The sequence below is a fragment of the Camellia sinensis genome, chromosome 14, assembly GCF_055761805.1.
Source record: "Camellia sinensis isolate YWXY chromosome 14, ASM5576180v1, whole genome shotgun sequence".
Lineage (NCBI taxonomy): Eukaryota > Viridiplantae > Streptophyta > Magnoliopsida > Ericales > Theaceae > Camellia > Camellia sinensis.
Window position 1 is genome coordinate 142,849,911 of NC_138974.1, and position 16,918 is coordinate 142,866,828.

At 39.7% G+C, this 16,918-nt stretch overlaps 1 protein-coding gene and 1 pseudogene across 1 annotated transcript; both read left to right on the plus strand.

The window, feature by feature from the left end:
• The first annotated feature begins 7,276 nt into the window (after nucleotides 1-7,276).
• Nucleotides 7,277-8,942, plus strand: LOC145807355 (uncharacterized). Its single transcript, XM_082905345.1, has 2 exons — nucleotides 7,277-7,349; nucleotides 8,350-8,942. The coding sequence occupies exons 1-2, from the start codon at nucleotides 7,277-7,279 to the stop codon at nucleotides 8,940-8,942; spliced, it is 666 nt and encodes a 221-aa protein (XP_082761471.1).
• A 367-nt stretch (nucleotides 8,943-9,309) lies between these two features.
• LOC145807356 (putative folate-biopterin transporter 7 pseudogene) lies at nucleotides 9,310-16,694 on the plus strand (annotated as a pseudogene).
• Nucleotides 16,695-16,918: the final 224 nt, after the last annotated feature.

The window sequence follows — 16,918 nt, forward strand, 5'->3', positions numbered from 1 at the left end:
CCTCTCTTGGCCCCTATTCTTGCATGCCATTTTTGCCCTACTTATGCTTGCTGTTTGGCCATGTTTTGAACTGAAAAATGCTTATCTTGGGATTGCCTTGCTTCTGTATTTTCATTGCATGTCCATATTGTGCATGTTTGGTATAGCTATAGGCCATTTCGGATGCCAAAATTCATATTTCGGGAGAGATTCCATGCATTGGGTGTGTTTTTGCCTCATTTCGGGGGCTGTTTTCCCCCACATTTCATTGCTGAAAATCCATTAACATATTTGCATGTTATTTCCATGCCATTACATTGCATATACCATTGCCTCGGTTTGCGTGCCTGTGTGCACGCATTTCGAGGCACTTCATTTTCACCTACTGGCCTCTTATGTGAGTGTGGCTGAGGCTCTCTCATGTTAGTATAAGTCCATGTTGCATTCTATCTGTCATTTCCATGCCATTACATTGCATACGCCATTGCCTCGGTTTGCGTGCCCGTGTGCACGCATTTCGAGGCACTTCATTTTCACCTACCGACCTCTTATGTGAGTGTGGCTGAGGCTCTCTCATGTCAGTGTAAGTCCATATCATATTTCCATGTCATTCGCATTGCGTATGCCATTGCCTCGGTTTGCGTGCCCGTGTGCACGCATTTCGAGGCATCTCATTTTCACAGCACAGTGCATACTAGGTTGTATCTTAGATTGCATTCGTGCATTTCCTCGGTTTGCGTGCCCGTGTGCACGTATTTCGAGGCATCTCATTTTCACAGCACAGTGCATACTAGGTTGTATCTTAGATTGCATTCGTGTATTTTCTCGGTTTGCGTGCCTATGTGCACGCATTTCGAGGCATCTCATTTTCACAGCACAGTGCATACTAGGTTGTATCTTAGATTGCATTCGTGTATTTCCTCGGTTTGCGTGCCCGTGTGCACGTATTTCGAGGCATCTCATTTTCACAGCACAGTGCATACTAGGTTGTATCTTAGATTGCATTCGTGCATTTCCTCGGTTTGCGTGCCCGTGTGCACGCATTTCGAGGCATCTCATTTTCACAACACAGTGCATACTAGGTTGTATCTTAGATTGCATTCGTGCATTTCCTCGGTTTGCGTGCCCGTGTGCACGTATTTCGAGGCATCTCATTTTCACAGCATAGTGCATACTAGGTTGTATCTTAGATCGCATTCGTGTATTTTTTCGGTTTGCGTGCCCGTGTGCACGCATTTCGAGACATCTCATTTCCATAGCATTTTGTATGTTAGGATTGTATCTTAGTTGCATTTCATGCATGTCATGCATATTGCATCATGTTCGGGATAGGAGTTAGCCCGGGCACGAGAAACGAGATACATTTCGTACTCCGAGTGACGGAATGTGTCTCAATTCCCCAGTCACCGACACTCCGGATCATCCATGATGGAGTTAGGTTTTAGCCGTCTTCATGTGCATTCATCCTATATTAAATTGTGCAATTCGACTCCTCGGCCATCATGCCTCGGTATGCGTGATTGGTGGCAAGAGGATCAAGGCATGCATATATTTGTGAAAATACATTGCTATGCCCCTTTCCTGCTCTCTGTTGCAGCAAAATGAAGAATCAGCAACTTTCCGGGACTTGGCACGCTTTTCAAGGATAACTGCTAAACAGAGGCTAATTAGGGCATCTCGGTGGATTTCCGCGCAAGGCAGCCTAAACATACATCATTCATCAGAAGCAAGGCAGTCCCTGGCTTGCACGCCAGTTTTACAGCTTTCTTAGTTAATTTGTTAAATTAATTAGGAATTTCTGTATTATTTGGACTGTAATATTCTTTTATTCGGGACTGTATTATTTATTCGGACCCTCTGCGCGAGGGCATAATTGTAATAAGTGTGGGTGAGTGTGATGTATGTCTTCCAACCCCACGTCTTTCTTCCCTTTTATTTATCCGCTTATGATGGTTAGATTAGGGCATATTTCAATTAGCATACAGTATGACAGCATGTTTGCATCATTCATCTGTTTTGCATGCACCGGGCTCGGCGCATCATATTAACTGCATCGTACTTTCAATTCCAAATTGAATACATGTTAGTTGTAGCATTTCATATGCCATGTTTAGAATAGCCGAGCCTGCTATAGTTGCATTTTGCATGTGTTGCATTAGGCATTTCTATACTTAGGATTCATGCATGATTTCTAATGTAAATTCTGTTTTGGCTTGGAGTACTCGGTAAGCTTTATGCTTTAGCATCCTTGCATGCGTGTGAGTGACTGCCATGAATAGCATGCTTACCATGAGGCTATGTGCTTATGTGATATAACTGCCTGAGTGCCTGTGGGTGAAGGTTGGGTTATTTGGATTGGAACAATTCATTCACTGTGTGTTTTAAACCCACTAGATAGTGGCAAAACCATCTTTCCTAAGCCCATCTGCGGGTGGCAAAATCTGCATTTCAAGCCTACTTGCGAGTAGCAAACCATCTTTCAAAAAAATAAACATGAAGTGTTTTGTTCCAATTCGGGCGATCCAGTCTATACTTGTATGCTGTGCGCATCACATAGTAACCTAGGCTAATAAACCGGAATAAGAACATACAATGTTTTCAAAACTAGATATCATGGTTAGTAGAGGCCGATCTTTGATCGGGCGAGCGGGGGTGCTCACGAAGTGACCTTCCCTAATCGTACCCAAGTTCCCGAGCCGAGGCAACTTTGGTGATGACGGACACGTGGCCTTTGGCACCGAGTCAGGGTTTCCTAAATTTCCCATTAAAAAACATTTAGGTGGCGACTCTGTATCTGGCAAAGCAGTCCATGTTTGGCACTTCTTTCAAAATCTGTTTTCTCAAAATGATTTGCCGGATTTGGACTCTTTGGTTCAGACTTAGAACCGTGACTGCAAAAAGTCGAGTCCGAGCTGTAGCGAGGTCCCCCGCGGGCTTGTTACATGTGTGAGCACCATTTTTTAAGTGCATGTTGGCCATGTCTTAAGTGTTATTTGTGCTTATTTTGCCATGATATAGCACTATTTTAAGTTGGTTTAGACACACCATGCATGCCTTGCATACATGTCTTGTAATGCCATGATTTGCCTTAACATGTGCATAGCATTTAGACTACTATGCTCACTTGTTTTGGCTTAGCTTTGAGAAGCTTTTATGCATGTTTTAGTGTGCTTGAGGTCTGTTTTTGGTCATTTGGGTCGTCCATGCTTTGCTTTGTATAGCTACCATGCAACCTCTCTTGTATGCCTTGAGCATTGACCCCTCTAGCATGCCATCCTTGCTTTGTTTCAGTGGTTTGGAACCACTTTCCATGCCATTTCAGTCCTTGTGGTGTGTTTGTATGCTTGCATTTGATGCCCCTTTAATGTGTTAAAAGGTTGTTGTCTTATGCTCCATGAATGTATCATTGCGTATGCCATCATGTTTAGGTCTCTAGGATGCCATGTCAATGTGTTTTTTGCTTTGTTTTAACATGCTAAAACTCTGATTTTGGTTGTTCAAATCATGCCATGTTTGGTTTGGCCAAGTGTAGTTCAATGCCTCTTTGGCTTACCTTAAGTTTTGGGCTTGTTTGCATGCATTGTTTGTCTTGTTTAGTTGGTTTGGCACCATCCTTAACATGATTTTCAGAGCATAATATGCATGCCATGTGTCCATGTTCATCTCCTTTTAAGTGTGCTTAAAAGTCCCTCTTTTGTGCTTAAGTGTTGGTCCAACTTGCATGCATGTTTGTATATGCATTTGTCCCTCATTTTTGAGCACTTTGGCCACTGTTTTGGGCCTAGTAGAGAGCTGTCCAAATTAGTGTAAGACCATCCTCACATGTTATTGCATGCATGTCTTGCATATCGTCGCATGCTTGCTCCATTCCACCTTGTATGTTGTTGCATGCTTGGCCTATCGCCTGCTTTGCATGCTTGAATCACACTTGCATTTGGCATGCATTTCTTTGGTCAAGTTGCCTAACATGTTGTCACATGCCTTGCCTACTTACATGCCCACATTACATCTTGTATGCTTGTCATTAGCATACTTGTTCCATGCCTTGCATGATTGATTGCTTAGGTTGTGTGCCTAATATGCATTGCTTGTGCCTATGCTCATGTTGCATACAAGTTTGCATGCCTAGGTTGCATTCCATCTAGCATGCATGCCTTGTCTCTTGATCAAGTGATAGAGATTGGGCCTTTGTTTGTTTGTGTGCATTGCATTTGAAATTAAAATGCACACTTGGCCTCTTTGGCCATCACGCATTGAAATATGCGATTGGTGGTCCGAGGGTCGAGCCCCAAACTCCCTTGAGTCATAAACATGATAAGGAGTGTGGTTGGTGCAAACATTGATTGAATTGCATTGCCATGCCATGTTTTGCCCTCTGCTGCTGTCAAAATAGGTTTCTGCAGGAAGCTTTGGCCGGTCGACCATTCTTAGTGCCGACCGACGAAATATGGATGGCCGAGAGCTTAATTAATGGTCGATGACCAACTCCCTTTGGCCGGTGATGTTTCCACTTGGTCGGTGGTGTTCCATAGTGCTCATGGAGTGTACCTTGGGACTTGTGTAATTTTCAGAGGAGTAGAGCAGGGAAAACAGAGGCAGCTTGTGCATGGCGACGGATTTCCTAGCGAAACTCGAGCACGCATGCATTGGACCCTCTTCCCGAGGCCTTTTACTGCTTTCCTTAGCTTAATGGATTTGTTAATTAATTAGGTGGCTTGTAAATTAATTAATTAGCTTGTAGGTTAATTAATTTGTATATTCTTTTGGTTCCTCCGAGCGAGGGAGAATTTGTAATAAGTGTGGGTGCGTGTGTGCATGTCTTCCAACCCCTTCTTCTTTCTCCCTTTTACTTACCTGCTTTTGATGGTTAGTATTAGGGCATATTTAATTTAGCATACCTTATGCTATGCATGCGTGCATTCATTCATCAGTCTTGCATGCACTGGGCTCGGCGCATCATGCTAACCGCATAGTATTTCAAATTCAAACTTGAATACGTGCATCGAGTTGTTGCATTTCACATGTCATCCTTAGATTAGCCAAGCCTATTCTAGTGACATTCTGTATGTGATGCATTAGCCATTTGTTAACTTGAACTAGGATCATGCATGATTACTAACTAGTTCATTGTTTTGGCATGGAGTACGATGTAAGTATTTATGCTTTAGCATCTCGCATGAGTGTGAATGTTTACATGACAGCATGCTTACCATCTGGCTATATGCTTAGTTGTTATACCTGCCTGAATGCCTGTGGGTGAAGGTTGAATTGTTTGAGCCGGAACAACTCGTTGAAATCCGTGTTTTAGCCTACTTGTGAGTAGCAAATGTCAAATCGTTTTCCAAACAAACGGATATGCAATACTTCGTTCCAAATTAAGCGATCTAGTCTATACTTGTTTTGCTGTGCGCATCACATAGTAATTCTATCTAATTAATCGGAATAAGAACGCATGTGTTTTCAAAAACAAGATATCATGGTTAGTAGAGGCCGATCTTCGGATCGGGCGAGAGGGGGTGCTCATAGCTGACCTTCCCAAATCGTACCCAAGCTCCCGAGCCGAGGCAACTTTGCTGATGACGGACGCGTGGCCTTAGACAAACGAGTCAAGGTTTCCTAAATTTTCCCAAAAATAAAACATTTAGGTGGCGACTCTGTATCTGACAAAGCAGTCCATGTTTGGCACTTCTTTCTAAAAATCTGTTTTCTCAAAACGATTTGCCGGATTTGGACTCTTTCGTTCAGATTAAGAACCGTGACAATTTGAGTCCGAACTGTAGTAGACCCACAAACGAACAGAACGGGACACATCCTCCCGGGGCGTTCGGGGGACGTCTACAGTTACTATTTTAGCTTAAATAACTATCCATAGTTATTTTGTATTCCCTATACTCTTGACATAATATTTCTCACTCTACTGTATGCTTATAGTTATTACCCTTTTAGATGACGAGATATAAGGGAGACCCATAACCTCACGTAGTGGAACCCGCACGAAATTTGATGTTGAACCATTTTTTTTTTCTTAATTTATTTTATTTTTGCTCCTTTTTGTTTTTACTCAAGACCAGTCACTGAATAATAAAATAATAAAAGCCCTATAGAAGTATTTTCTCTTATTAAAATAGTAAATTGAAGTAAATTTTCTGTTTAATTATTTTTATTTCCTTTTGCCTCCGTCTGCGCCATTTAATTTATTAAGATTAAAATTTATTAGTAAGTTGTGATTCCAGCCTTAAACCATTGGGGTTGGGTCATGACAAGTGGTATCAGAGCAATGGTTCATTAAAAAAAAACCCATTTTAATTTGATCAGGAAATTCAAAAAGTTATAGATAAAAATAAATAAAACTATATAGCTAGATACATATAATAAAACAAATAATAAATATTATCTGCGACGTTAGTCCTTTTATGTAAAATCTCACGTTTGTTCTGGTAATGTAGGAATGTCCAGGATTAACCTTGATGAGACATTTTGGGAGGAGTATGGGGCCATTAATTTGGAAGATATTTTAGCATAGCACCCCGCCCCCGCCTCATCTGAAGGATAGGGAGACTTAGAGGATATAATTAGAAGACTGCATCCAAGCCTTGCCCAATTGATGGGTCGGCCAATCTATATACAGATTGATCCTACTGATGTCCCATACTTACTATGGAGGCAGAGCCGTGCCTATATACGCGGATGCTTTCTCAGACCCACTCGTGTCCTCGGCGTTGCCCCGGGACATGACTGCTCACACTACATCATAGGCCCTTTGCCCCCAGTTTTGTGACAACAAGGGAAAATGTGTATCCCGAGGACTACATTTTTACCACTATCCCTAACCCGTTAGAGATTATTAATATTCAAAATGTTGACTTTGGTAATGACCTATCATATATCGAGACACTCAGCTGGATTGTTGATCGAGCATTTTTGGGATACATACAGTATGTCCCCATTTTCACAGTCCAGGTAGCGTGGATATGTTTTGGTGTGGTCTAGTTAGGATGGGAATTTGAGCTTTTTATGCAACACTACTTCCTGTGGTTGTTTGACCCATTTGACCCACCACTCCAAATTTGGTATAAGAAAACCCTTTTTGTGTGCTAATCATGATATGCTCTAATCCTTGTTTTTTTCTTGTTGTACCACAGGGATGAGACACTAACATATTTTGACTTTTGAACAAAGATGTAATATTAATTGTAAAAATAGTAAAGTTGGTATTTTATATAGATATAGATTGCGTTATACATGCTTATATATATGCTGCGTTATGGATGTAATGTCTCATTTATTACTTTGTAGAATGGCCAATAATAGTAATGGAAGCGAGTCATCAGTCAGTGGTATTGAATCGATGGAAAAAAATGGAAAGAGCGGTTACTAGCTTTTTGCAAATCTTGCAGACTAACATCAACAATGGGATACCGGAACGGCAAGAAAAGCAGGTTACCATAAAATAGTTCCAAGATCTAAAACCCACCACATTTATTGCCTGTCTAGACCCAATGGTAGCAGATGCTTGGGTCAAAGTCATGGAAAAGATTTTTCGCGCTTTACCCTGCACCGAAAGACAGAAGCTAACTTTTGCCACTTTCACTTTCAAAGATAATGCGCAGGAATGGTGGCTTCTCACCCTAAAGAAAGAATAAATTGTGACTTGGGCAAGATTCTTGGAATTATTTTATGGAAAATACTTCCTAGATTCATTACAGGAACAACAAGCGTCAGAATTCATATATCTAAAGCAATGAACCATGATAGTTGCCGAATACGAGTGCAAGTTCACACAACTCGCTCGGTTTGCAACATATGTCATCCCCACCGAAGCTTGAAAAGCAAGAAAATTCGAAGCAGGATTGGATGTTGAAATCAAAGATAGGCTTGAGGTTTTGAAACTGTCAACCTATGCAGAAGTGGTAGACCGAGCGTACATTGCAGAAAAAGGGGATTAAAGCCTCGCGTTTCGGGGAACTAAGCCAAAAGAAGCAATTTTAGGAAAAATACAACAGAAGATCCAGTATTGCGCCTCCCAAAAAGGTAAATACGGGCACAACTAATTCAAGCAATCAAGGTCCTACCAATCCCCGAGGTGGCACTATTCCAACTTGTCCTATATGTGGAAGGTCTTATTGGGGACAATGCCATCGAGACACGGGAGCATGCTTTAAATGCGGTTAATGAGCCACTTGCTGAGAGATTGTCCAAAGCTTACCAATACTACAGCCAACCCCTTTGGCCCAGTCAGAAAACCCGCAGGACCTGGAGGAGAGAGGAAGGACCAAAAATGCTAAGAAAGGGCTTTTGCCTTAGTACCTAGAAAACCAGAAGTTACCGAAAACGTTGTGTCAAGTATACTTTCTATCTATGGTCATTTAGCTCATGTTCTCATTGACTCTGGGCCAAGTCATTCTTTTGTTGCACCACACTTTGCTGCCAAGTTGGCATCAACACCTGAACCTTTAGGATATATATTGTCTGTGTCTTTTCCTTCTAGTAATTATGCATGTAGGATTGAGGTATACAGATCATGTACTATATCTTTAGAAGGCAAAACCTTATGCGTAGACTTGATTCTCCTCCGCATTGGGAACTTTGATGTGATCTTAGGTATGGATTGGCTGGCTGCAAACCATGCCTCTATTGATTGTAAAGCCAAAAAGGTTTCCCGTAGGTTACCAAACCAACCCGAGCTTGTCTTTGATGGGACTAGAGTTTCTAACCCTCCCTGTATTATATCTTCCATGACAGCTCAACGACTTCTAAGAAAGGATTCTGGTAGTTATATTTGTTATGTGATCGATACACAAAAAGAGGCCCCCACCGTTGATACGATCCCCGTAGTACGAGAATTTCCAGATGTTTTTCCTGAAGATCTACCTAGTACCCCAATTGATCAGGAAATCAAATTCACCATTGAAACTCAACCTAGTACCCAACCAGTATCAAAGCCACTTACCGCATGTCAATAGGAGAATTGAAAGAGCTGAAGACTCAACTCCAGGAACTACTAGACAAAGGCTTCATTCGACCTAGTACCTCATCCTAGGGAGCTCCAGTATTGTTCGTGAAGAAAAGGATGGCATGATGAGATTATGCATCGATTACCGGGAGCTAAACAAGGCTACCATCAAGAATCGGTACCCTCTGCAATGAATCGATGACTTGTTCGATCAACTTCAAGGTGCCCAAGTATTCTCGAAAAGTGACTTGCGTTCTGGCTACCATCAACTAAAAGTCAAAACAAAAAGCATCGAAAAGACTACCTTCAGGACCCGTTACGGCCACTACAAGTTTCTCATCATGCCATTTGGCGTCACAAATGCCCCAGTAGCGTTCATGGACCTCATGAACCGAGTGTTCAAACCCTATCTTGATGAGTTCATCATCGTCTTCATCGACGACATTCTCATATACTCCAAGTCACCGGAAGATCATGAGAAGCACTTGCGAACGGTTCTACAAACACTACGTGATCACAAACTTTATGCCAAGTTGAAGAAATGTGAATTTTGGATCACTAATGTACACTTCCTTGGTCACGTCATTAACAAAGATGGCATCTCAGTTGACCCCCAAAAAGTTACAGCAATCGTGGACTGGCCACGACCTACTCATGTGTCTGAAGTTCGAAGTTTCTTAGGTCTAGTTGGCTATTATCGACGTTTCGCGCAAGATTTCTCAAAAATAGCATCACCTTTGACCTAGCTAACTCAGAAGAACACACCTTTTGAATAGACTGACAAACAAGAGCGTTGCTTCCAAGAATTAAAAAGTCAACTTGTGTCAGCTCCTATACTAGCACTCCTTACAGGAGCAGATGGGTTCGTAATTTATAGTGATGCTTCATACAATGGTTTGGGTTGCGTTCTTATGCAAAACGGAAAACTCATTGCTTATGCTTTGCGACAACTGAAGACTCACGAGAAGAACTACCCAACTCATGATCTAGAATTAGCTGCAGTGATTTTCGCTCTCAAGATCTGGCGTCATTATCTCTATGGTGCAACCTGCGAGATTTACATTGATCACAAGAGTCTTGAATATCTGTTCACACAGAAAGAACTGAATATGAGGCAACGGCGGTGGCTAGAATTTATGAAAGACTATGATGTAGAGATCCATAACCATCCAGGCAAAGCTAATGTGGTGGCAGACGCACTAAGCCGAAAGACGACCAGAAGTTTGGCATGTACTCTCGTTTCCTGCAAAATCAATGGACTGCTTGCCAACATAACCGTGGAACCTACATTGATTGAAGAAATTAAAGCACGCTAATGTGAAGATAAACTTTTGAAGAAAAAGTACGAGGAGCAAAGGAATACGCCTGATCCTGATTTCACTATAGGCAATGGGATATTAAAATTTCGAAATCGAATTTGCGTACCCGACATTCCAAAACTCAAGAAGAAGATATTGGTGGAAGCTCATAGCCCAAGATTTGTAGTCTACTCTGGCAACACAAAAATGTACCATGATCTGAAGGAACACTACTGGTGGACAGGAATGAAAAAAGACGTAGCAAGCCATATCTCTAAATGTCTGTATAATCAACGTGTTAAAGTAGAATATCAGAGACCTGTAGGAATGCTGAAACCACTCCCTATTCCTGAGTGGGAATAGGAACACATCACTATGGACTTTGTGGTTGGGCTGCCTCAGTCATTCTAAAAAAATGATGCAATATGGCTTATAATAGACCAATTGACGAAGTTGGTGCATTTTCTGCCAATCAAAATCATGTACTCCCTTAATAAGTTTGCCACCTTATACATTAAGGAAATTATTCGTTTGCATGGCACCCTAGTTTCAAAAGTGTCTGACCGAGACCCCTGCTTCGTGTCTCACTTCTGGAACAAATTGCAGGAGGGTTTGGGGACTGCACTGAAGTTTAGCACTGCTTATCACCCGCAAACTGATAGGCAATGTAACGCCCCAAGTTTTAATTATACGAAAACATTACCAAAGCCTTTAATTTAGGTAAATTTTTTTTTTTTTTACAAATATCTATTACTATTGAGTAATAGAAATACAATCATACAAGTTCTCTCTCTCTCTCTCTCTCTCTCTCTCTCTCTCTCTCTCTCTCTTAATGAATATTATAATGACAACAATACATGCCAACCTCCTACTGTGAAGCTACAAATAAATAAATACAAATACAAGATCCATTTCCCTTACATCTACTATGAAGTTATACAAAGGGACTCAAGGACTCCATAACTCTTCAATCAAAGAATCCAAACTTTCTTCCTGTAAAAAGATAAACAACAATGGGTGAGCACTAATGCCCAGTATGGATCTCGTAGTTCTATAACAATAACTAACACACAGATAGAAATGATCATGCATGCAAAGTGATACCATAGAGTAGGGTGATATTTTGTAAGCTCAAATGTTGTACGTAGAATATCTTTTTCTCAAAAATTTCTTTGAACATTTAAGGAAAAATTTATAGTCATGAAAATTATCCCACATCATTAGAAAGACCATAAATCCTCTTTAAAAACAATTATGTTCAAGGAACAACATCATTTTAAATTTTTACCCAATTCCAAAATATTCCCTGTTTCATTTCCATTTTCCCCTTATACTAGTTTCAATCACTATAACTCCTTAATGTCAAAATCCAATTTCCTTTATGTTCAAAAAGACAATCCTCATACACTCACTCCAACTTCTCCAACAATTACCTCACATTAACGTTTGCATTACCAAATAGAATACAAGCATAACACAAGAATAACAATCCCTTTTTAATTCAATTTCTCAATTATTTACAGAACAAAACTCAAAATCTTCCATTATAATCACAAGCAATCCATTGAGTGCATCATCACCAATCCCTAATCCAATTACCATTTCATTCTTTCAATTAATTTCATATCAAATACCAGATCCAATAACAAGTCATCTCCATGAGTCACACGCTTGACCATTCATAAGCCGGAAGGAATGCAGAGAGAAAATAAAAGGTGTGAAGAATGATCTACAAAAGTGCTTTTAAGCTTGTTGAATTCGCGCAGTCTGCTCAAGCGTTGCTTTCCACGCTCGAGCGTACTTGCTTCTAGCATAGATACTAAAACTTCAAACGGGCATAACTCTCTCATCCAGGCTCCATTTTAGATCGTTCTTGTGTCCAAATTGAAGCCCTGGAAACAAGCTTTCCAATGGTTCTAGGCTAACACCCAAATTCAAAGTATAGAATAAAAAAAAGAACAAAAGAGTGACGGCTGTTCCTTGGAAAATTATCCGAATTTAAGTTTTTGATCTAATCTTACTTTGCCATCATGTTACCACTTCGATTAATTTCCGAAAATAAAATAGGGAGGCTCCAAACACAATAATAAGAGCTCAAAAACAATCCCACTAGTCTCAAAAATTCAAACTCAACCAGGTAGACGGCTTGATTGCACAATCTTGTGCTCGAGCGCGCAGACCAACAAAACCGGCCGCTCGAGCGACCACTCCTACGCTCAAGAGAGAATTCACAACTCGCAGAATTTCGGGCAGATTGCAAAAGTACTAGAAGCCTCACAGGTCCGCTTGAGCCGAGGAAAAAATTTTGGATCGTTACAGGCAAACCGAAAGAACAATCTAAACTTTGGAAGACATGTTACATATATGCGTGTTGGACCTCAAAGGTAATTGGGATGAGCGCCTACCTTTAGTAGAATTCGCATATAAAAACAGCTATCAGGCAAGCATTGGAATGGTGCCGTACAAAGCTCTGTAAAGAAGGAGATGTCGATCACCTCTATGCTAGACAGAAGTCGGGGACAGGAAACTGTTAGGCCTCGAGATCGTGCAAGTCACAAGTGAGAAAATCCAACTCATCCAATAACAAATTTGCACGGCTCAGGGCCACCAGAAAAGCTATGCAGATACACGAAGATGGGACTTGGAATTTCAAATAGGAGATCATGTGTTCCTTAAGATCTCACCAACAAGAGGAGTTATCTGATTTGGAAAGTGAGGAAAGTTAAACCCACGTTACATCGGGCCATTCGAGATACTTGAAAGGATTGGTCCTATAGCCTATCGCCTTGCACTACCAGCTGAACTATCCAATGTCTATAATGTGTTTCACGTTTCAATGCTTCGACGGTATCTTTGAGGTCCAGAACATGTTGTTAATTATGAGAACCTAGAAGTTCAAGAGGATCTCTCTTTTGAAGAGCAACCAGTGTAGATTCTCGATCGTCGTGATCAAGTTCTCTGAAACAAGACCATACCGTTGGTAAAAGTCTTATGGCGAAATCATCGTATCGAAGAAGCTACATGGGAGATGGAAAGTCAAATGCGAGCCAACTACTCACACTTCTTCGAAAATTAAGGTACGTCGAGTTTGGGGACAAACTTCTATTTAGGAGGAGAGAAATGTGACACCCTAAGTGTTTAATTAAATACCACATAAATATTTATAGCTATATATAAATATAGTTATGGTTGTATAAGATAATATATTATTAAATAAATAAATATATAAACCTAATTTAGCATTGGGTTATCAAATATAAGATTAATTAGAGATTATTATTTGGAGCCAAATTAACACAAATATAAAATTATAATTGGACCAAATTAGAGTTAAAGATAATAAATAAATAAATAAAAATAAAATAAAACAAATATAATAAACAATTTCCACGTTAATTAAGCAACAATTAATAGAAAGATTTGCAAATATTGCTAGGGAAATGGAATTGGGCCATCTGTACTCTAGGCTTATGGGAGGGAAGCTAATTCATCACTTAGGGCATCATTAAAGGGTGAGTCATCACCCAGCCAGCCATGTGTACATAGGGGGGGGGGGGGGGGGAGTTAAGGCCAACAAAGAAGAAAAAAAAAAGAGAGAAGAAGAGAAGGAGCCTTGGAAGCAGCATAAAGAAAAAAAATAAAAAATAAAAAAAGGCTAAGGGTCAATATTAGGGTGAGTTATATTATATCTTGAGTCACCATAATATATTTTACGTATGTTTTGACTTACTATAATTTATTTTATACAAGTCATGTTTTATAAATTATATTAATATTTTAATTACATAGATTAATTTCTAAACTCTATTTGTTTAAAATGAAATACATGGATATGTTTGTTTAAATTTTAGAACATATTTGACTATGACCTTATAAACAATTACATTTTGTAAGTATCACCACGGGAGTCTCATGCCTTAGGGGACTTAAATAACCATTAGCCTCTGTTTGGCCACTTTGTGGTCCTCTGTTTGTCATGGATCTATTAACCTCTGTTCTGATTGTCACTTTTGTAACCTCTGTTCTGTTTTGTTCTGTACCGTGGTTATTGTTATTTAATTACATAATTTATGTGTTTCAGTTTTTGCCACTTCAAATCATTCGTTTATTCAAATTAAGTTATGTTACTATTTTAGCTTGAATAGCTATCCATGGTTATTTTGTATTCCCTATACTCTTGGCATAATATTTGTCACTTTGTTGTGTGCTTATAGCTGTTACTCTTTCAGGTGACGAGATGTAAGGGAGACCCATAACCTCACGTAGTGGAACTCACACGAAATTTGATGTTGAACCATTATTTTGTTTTGTTTCGTTTTTCTTTTCTTTTTTTTTTCTTTATTTATTTTATTTTTGTTTCCTTTTGTTTTTACTTAGGGCAGGTCACTGAATAATAAAATAATAAAAGCCTATTTTCTCTTATTAAAATAGTAAATTGAAGTAAATTTTCTGTTTAATTATTTTTATTTCCTTTTGCCTCCGCCTGCGCCATTTAATTTATTAAGATTAGAATTTATTAGTAAGTTGCGATTCTAGCCCTGAGCCCCTGGGGTTGGGTCATGACGGCATGAATCGTAAAAGTAAATCAAATCGCGAATCGATTGTGAATCATCCGATTTACCACAGTTTCTATCCCAAAAACATATTCGCCCATATATTCATATCGATTGTTGATAAATTGTGAATAGATGAATTGCAAGATCCTGATGATAGAGTATATATCCAAGTGCAAAGAATAGGTGTAGAGAAGTCAAATATAAAGTGCTCCTGTATAGAGTGGAGCTCGTAAGTGTGAGGGGGTGAAGTGGTTCGATGCCATAACAGGGTGTAAAATGGATTTTACTCACTACAGATATATCTCAAACTTTCATAATACCCACAAACAAAATGATAGTACTCTAATAACAAATTATCCAATTTAATAAAATATGGTTACTTACGACAAAACTAAATACTTGAGTGGTTATGTATGGCATTGGTTTTGCTATTATGGTCAGACTTATGAAAATAATGTCTTGTTGGGCTGTAAAAAATCTCAATATTGTATTGGCTTAAAATGGGAGCACAAAAGGATGTCCACTTCTTAGGCATCCTTGGTCTTTTGCAGGTTTGATTTGTCTGTAATTTGCTTACCAAAGAAAACAAATGAAAAATGTGAGTTTGAGATCTCTTATTGCCTTCCTTTCTTGAAAAAAGGATGGCAATAACTGGATCTTTATCATTCAAACAGTGTTTAGTTGATTTTGGAACTGCATTGTGAATCCTACATGGTCTTCTCGTGGTATTGACAACTAAAACTGATGCTGAAAAACACGTCTGACAAAAGAATTTTTTTTTTTTACGCTGCTCTGCTAAAGCCTTTGCTATCTAAATTTATTTTTTGCTAATTTATACAATTCATATGTTGGTGCAACTTTCTTACAAGCAGTGTCCTGGATTGCCATTGTTATTCCTTCTCCAATATCTCATTCTTTAAAATCATCCTATATCTCCTCCTTGGGAACTTTGGTGCTTCAATAGTTGAGGTTGCAAATGATGCTATTGTTGCAGAGACTGGAAAACAGCCCAGTTCCTCTTCCAAGAACTCCTAGATGTCTTCATCAGGTGAGCTGCAGTCCTTTGTTTGGATAGCCTCCTCCATTGGTGGAGTCCTCGGAAACATGCTTGGTGGTGTTGCTGTTGACCGATTCTCCCCCCAGGCAATGTTCTTTTGGTTTGGCGTAATCCTTGCTCTGTAGTTTTTTTATAACAGTTTTGATTTGTGAAAGTTCACCTAATCTCCCTAAGAGTCCATCAAACGTCGGGATCAGAAAGCTGCTTTCAGAGCTCCTAGTTGCATTGCGGAAACCTGAAATTGCTCACTTAATAACCTGGTTTGCACTGTCTTATGCCATAATTCCAGCCTTAACAGGCACCATGTTTTTTATCAGACGCAACATTTGGAGATTGACTCTTCTGTATTGGGGGTCTCTAAGGTGTTTGGACAGGTAGCAATGTTGCTCTGGGGTGTCGCATATAATCAGCACCTGACGTTCGTTCCACTGAAGAAACTAATCTCAACCATTCAATCGACTATGACTGTTTTCATGGTGTCAGATGTTTTGTTTGTGAAAGGGATATATCGAAGGATGGGGATGCCAGATTCGGTGTATGTTGTGGTCTTCTCAGGCTTACTTGAAGTTATGTGTTTTTTCAAGATTCTACCATTTAGTGTTCTTGTGGCACAGCTTTGCCCACCAGGCTGTGAGGGATCTCTAATGGCATTTCTCACGTCTTCCATTGCTCTTGCATTTACAGTGAGTGGATACTTGGGTGTTGCACTTACATCATATGTTGGGGTGATGGGGAATGATTTTTCAGGCTTGTCACGTGGCCTTATTGTACAGGCAGCTTGCACGCTCTTGCCTCTCTTTTGGTCATTGTGTATTCTGGATGTGCCCAAAACCAAAAGGAAAGGACAGTAACAGTAACAGTGGGAGAGCACATAGTATTACTATTATGTAAGACTCGGCTGTCGATTTTTTATTTTTTATTTTGATGTCTCATATTCTTTCTGGTTTTGATTGTTTTCATTTGACATAATATCATTAGATTAAAGGAAGTTTCTGTTACTTCCTACAGAATCGTATCATTAGATAAATAAATAAAAATAATAAAAAGTAAGATTTCTCTTAGTAGTACTCACTAC

Bases quoted from the DNA above. Each gene is read 5' to 3' on its own strand.
- LOC145807355 (XM_082905345.1), top strand. From the start codon at position 7,277: ATGGCCAATAATAGTAATGGAAGCGAGTCATCAGTCAGTGGTATTGAA. The intron at 7,350-8,349 runs GTTACTAGCTTT...ATGGTCATTTAG, and splicing joins GGAAAAAAATGGAAAGAGCG to CTCATGTTCTCATTGACTCT.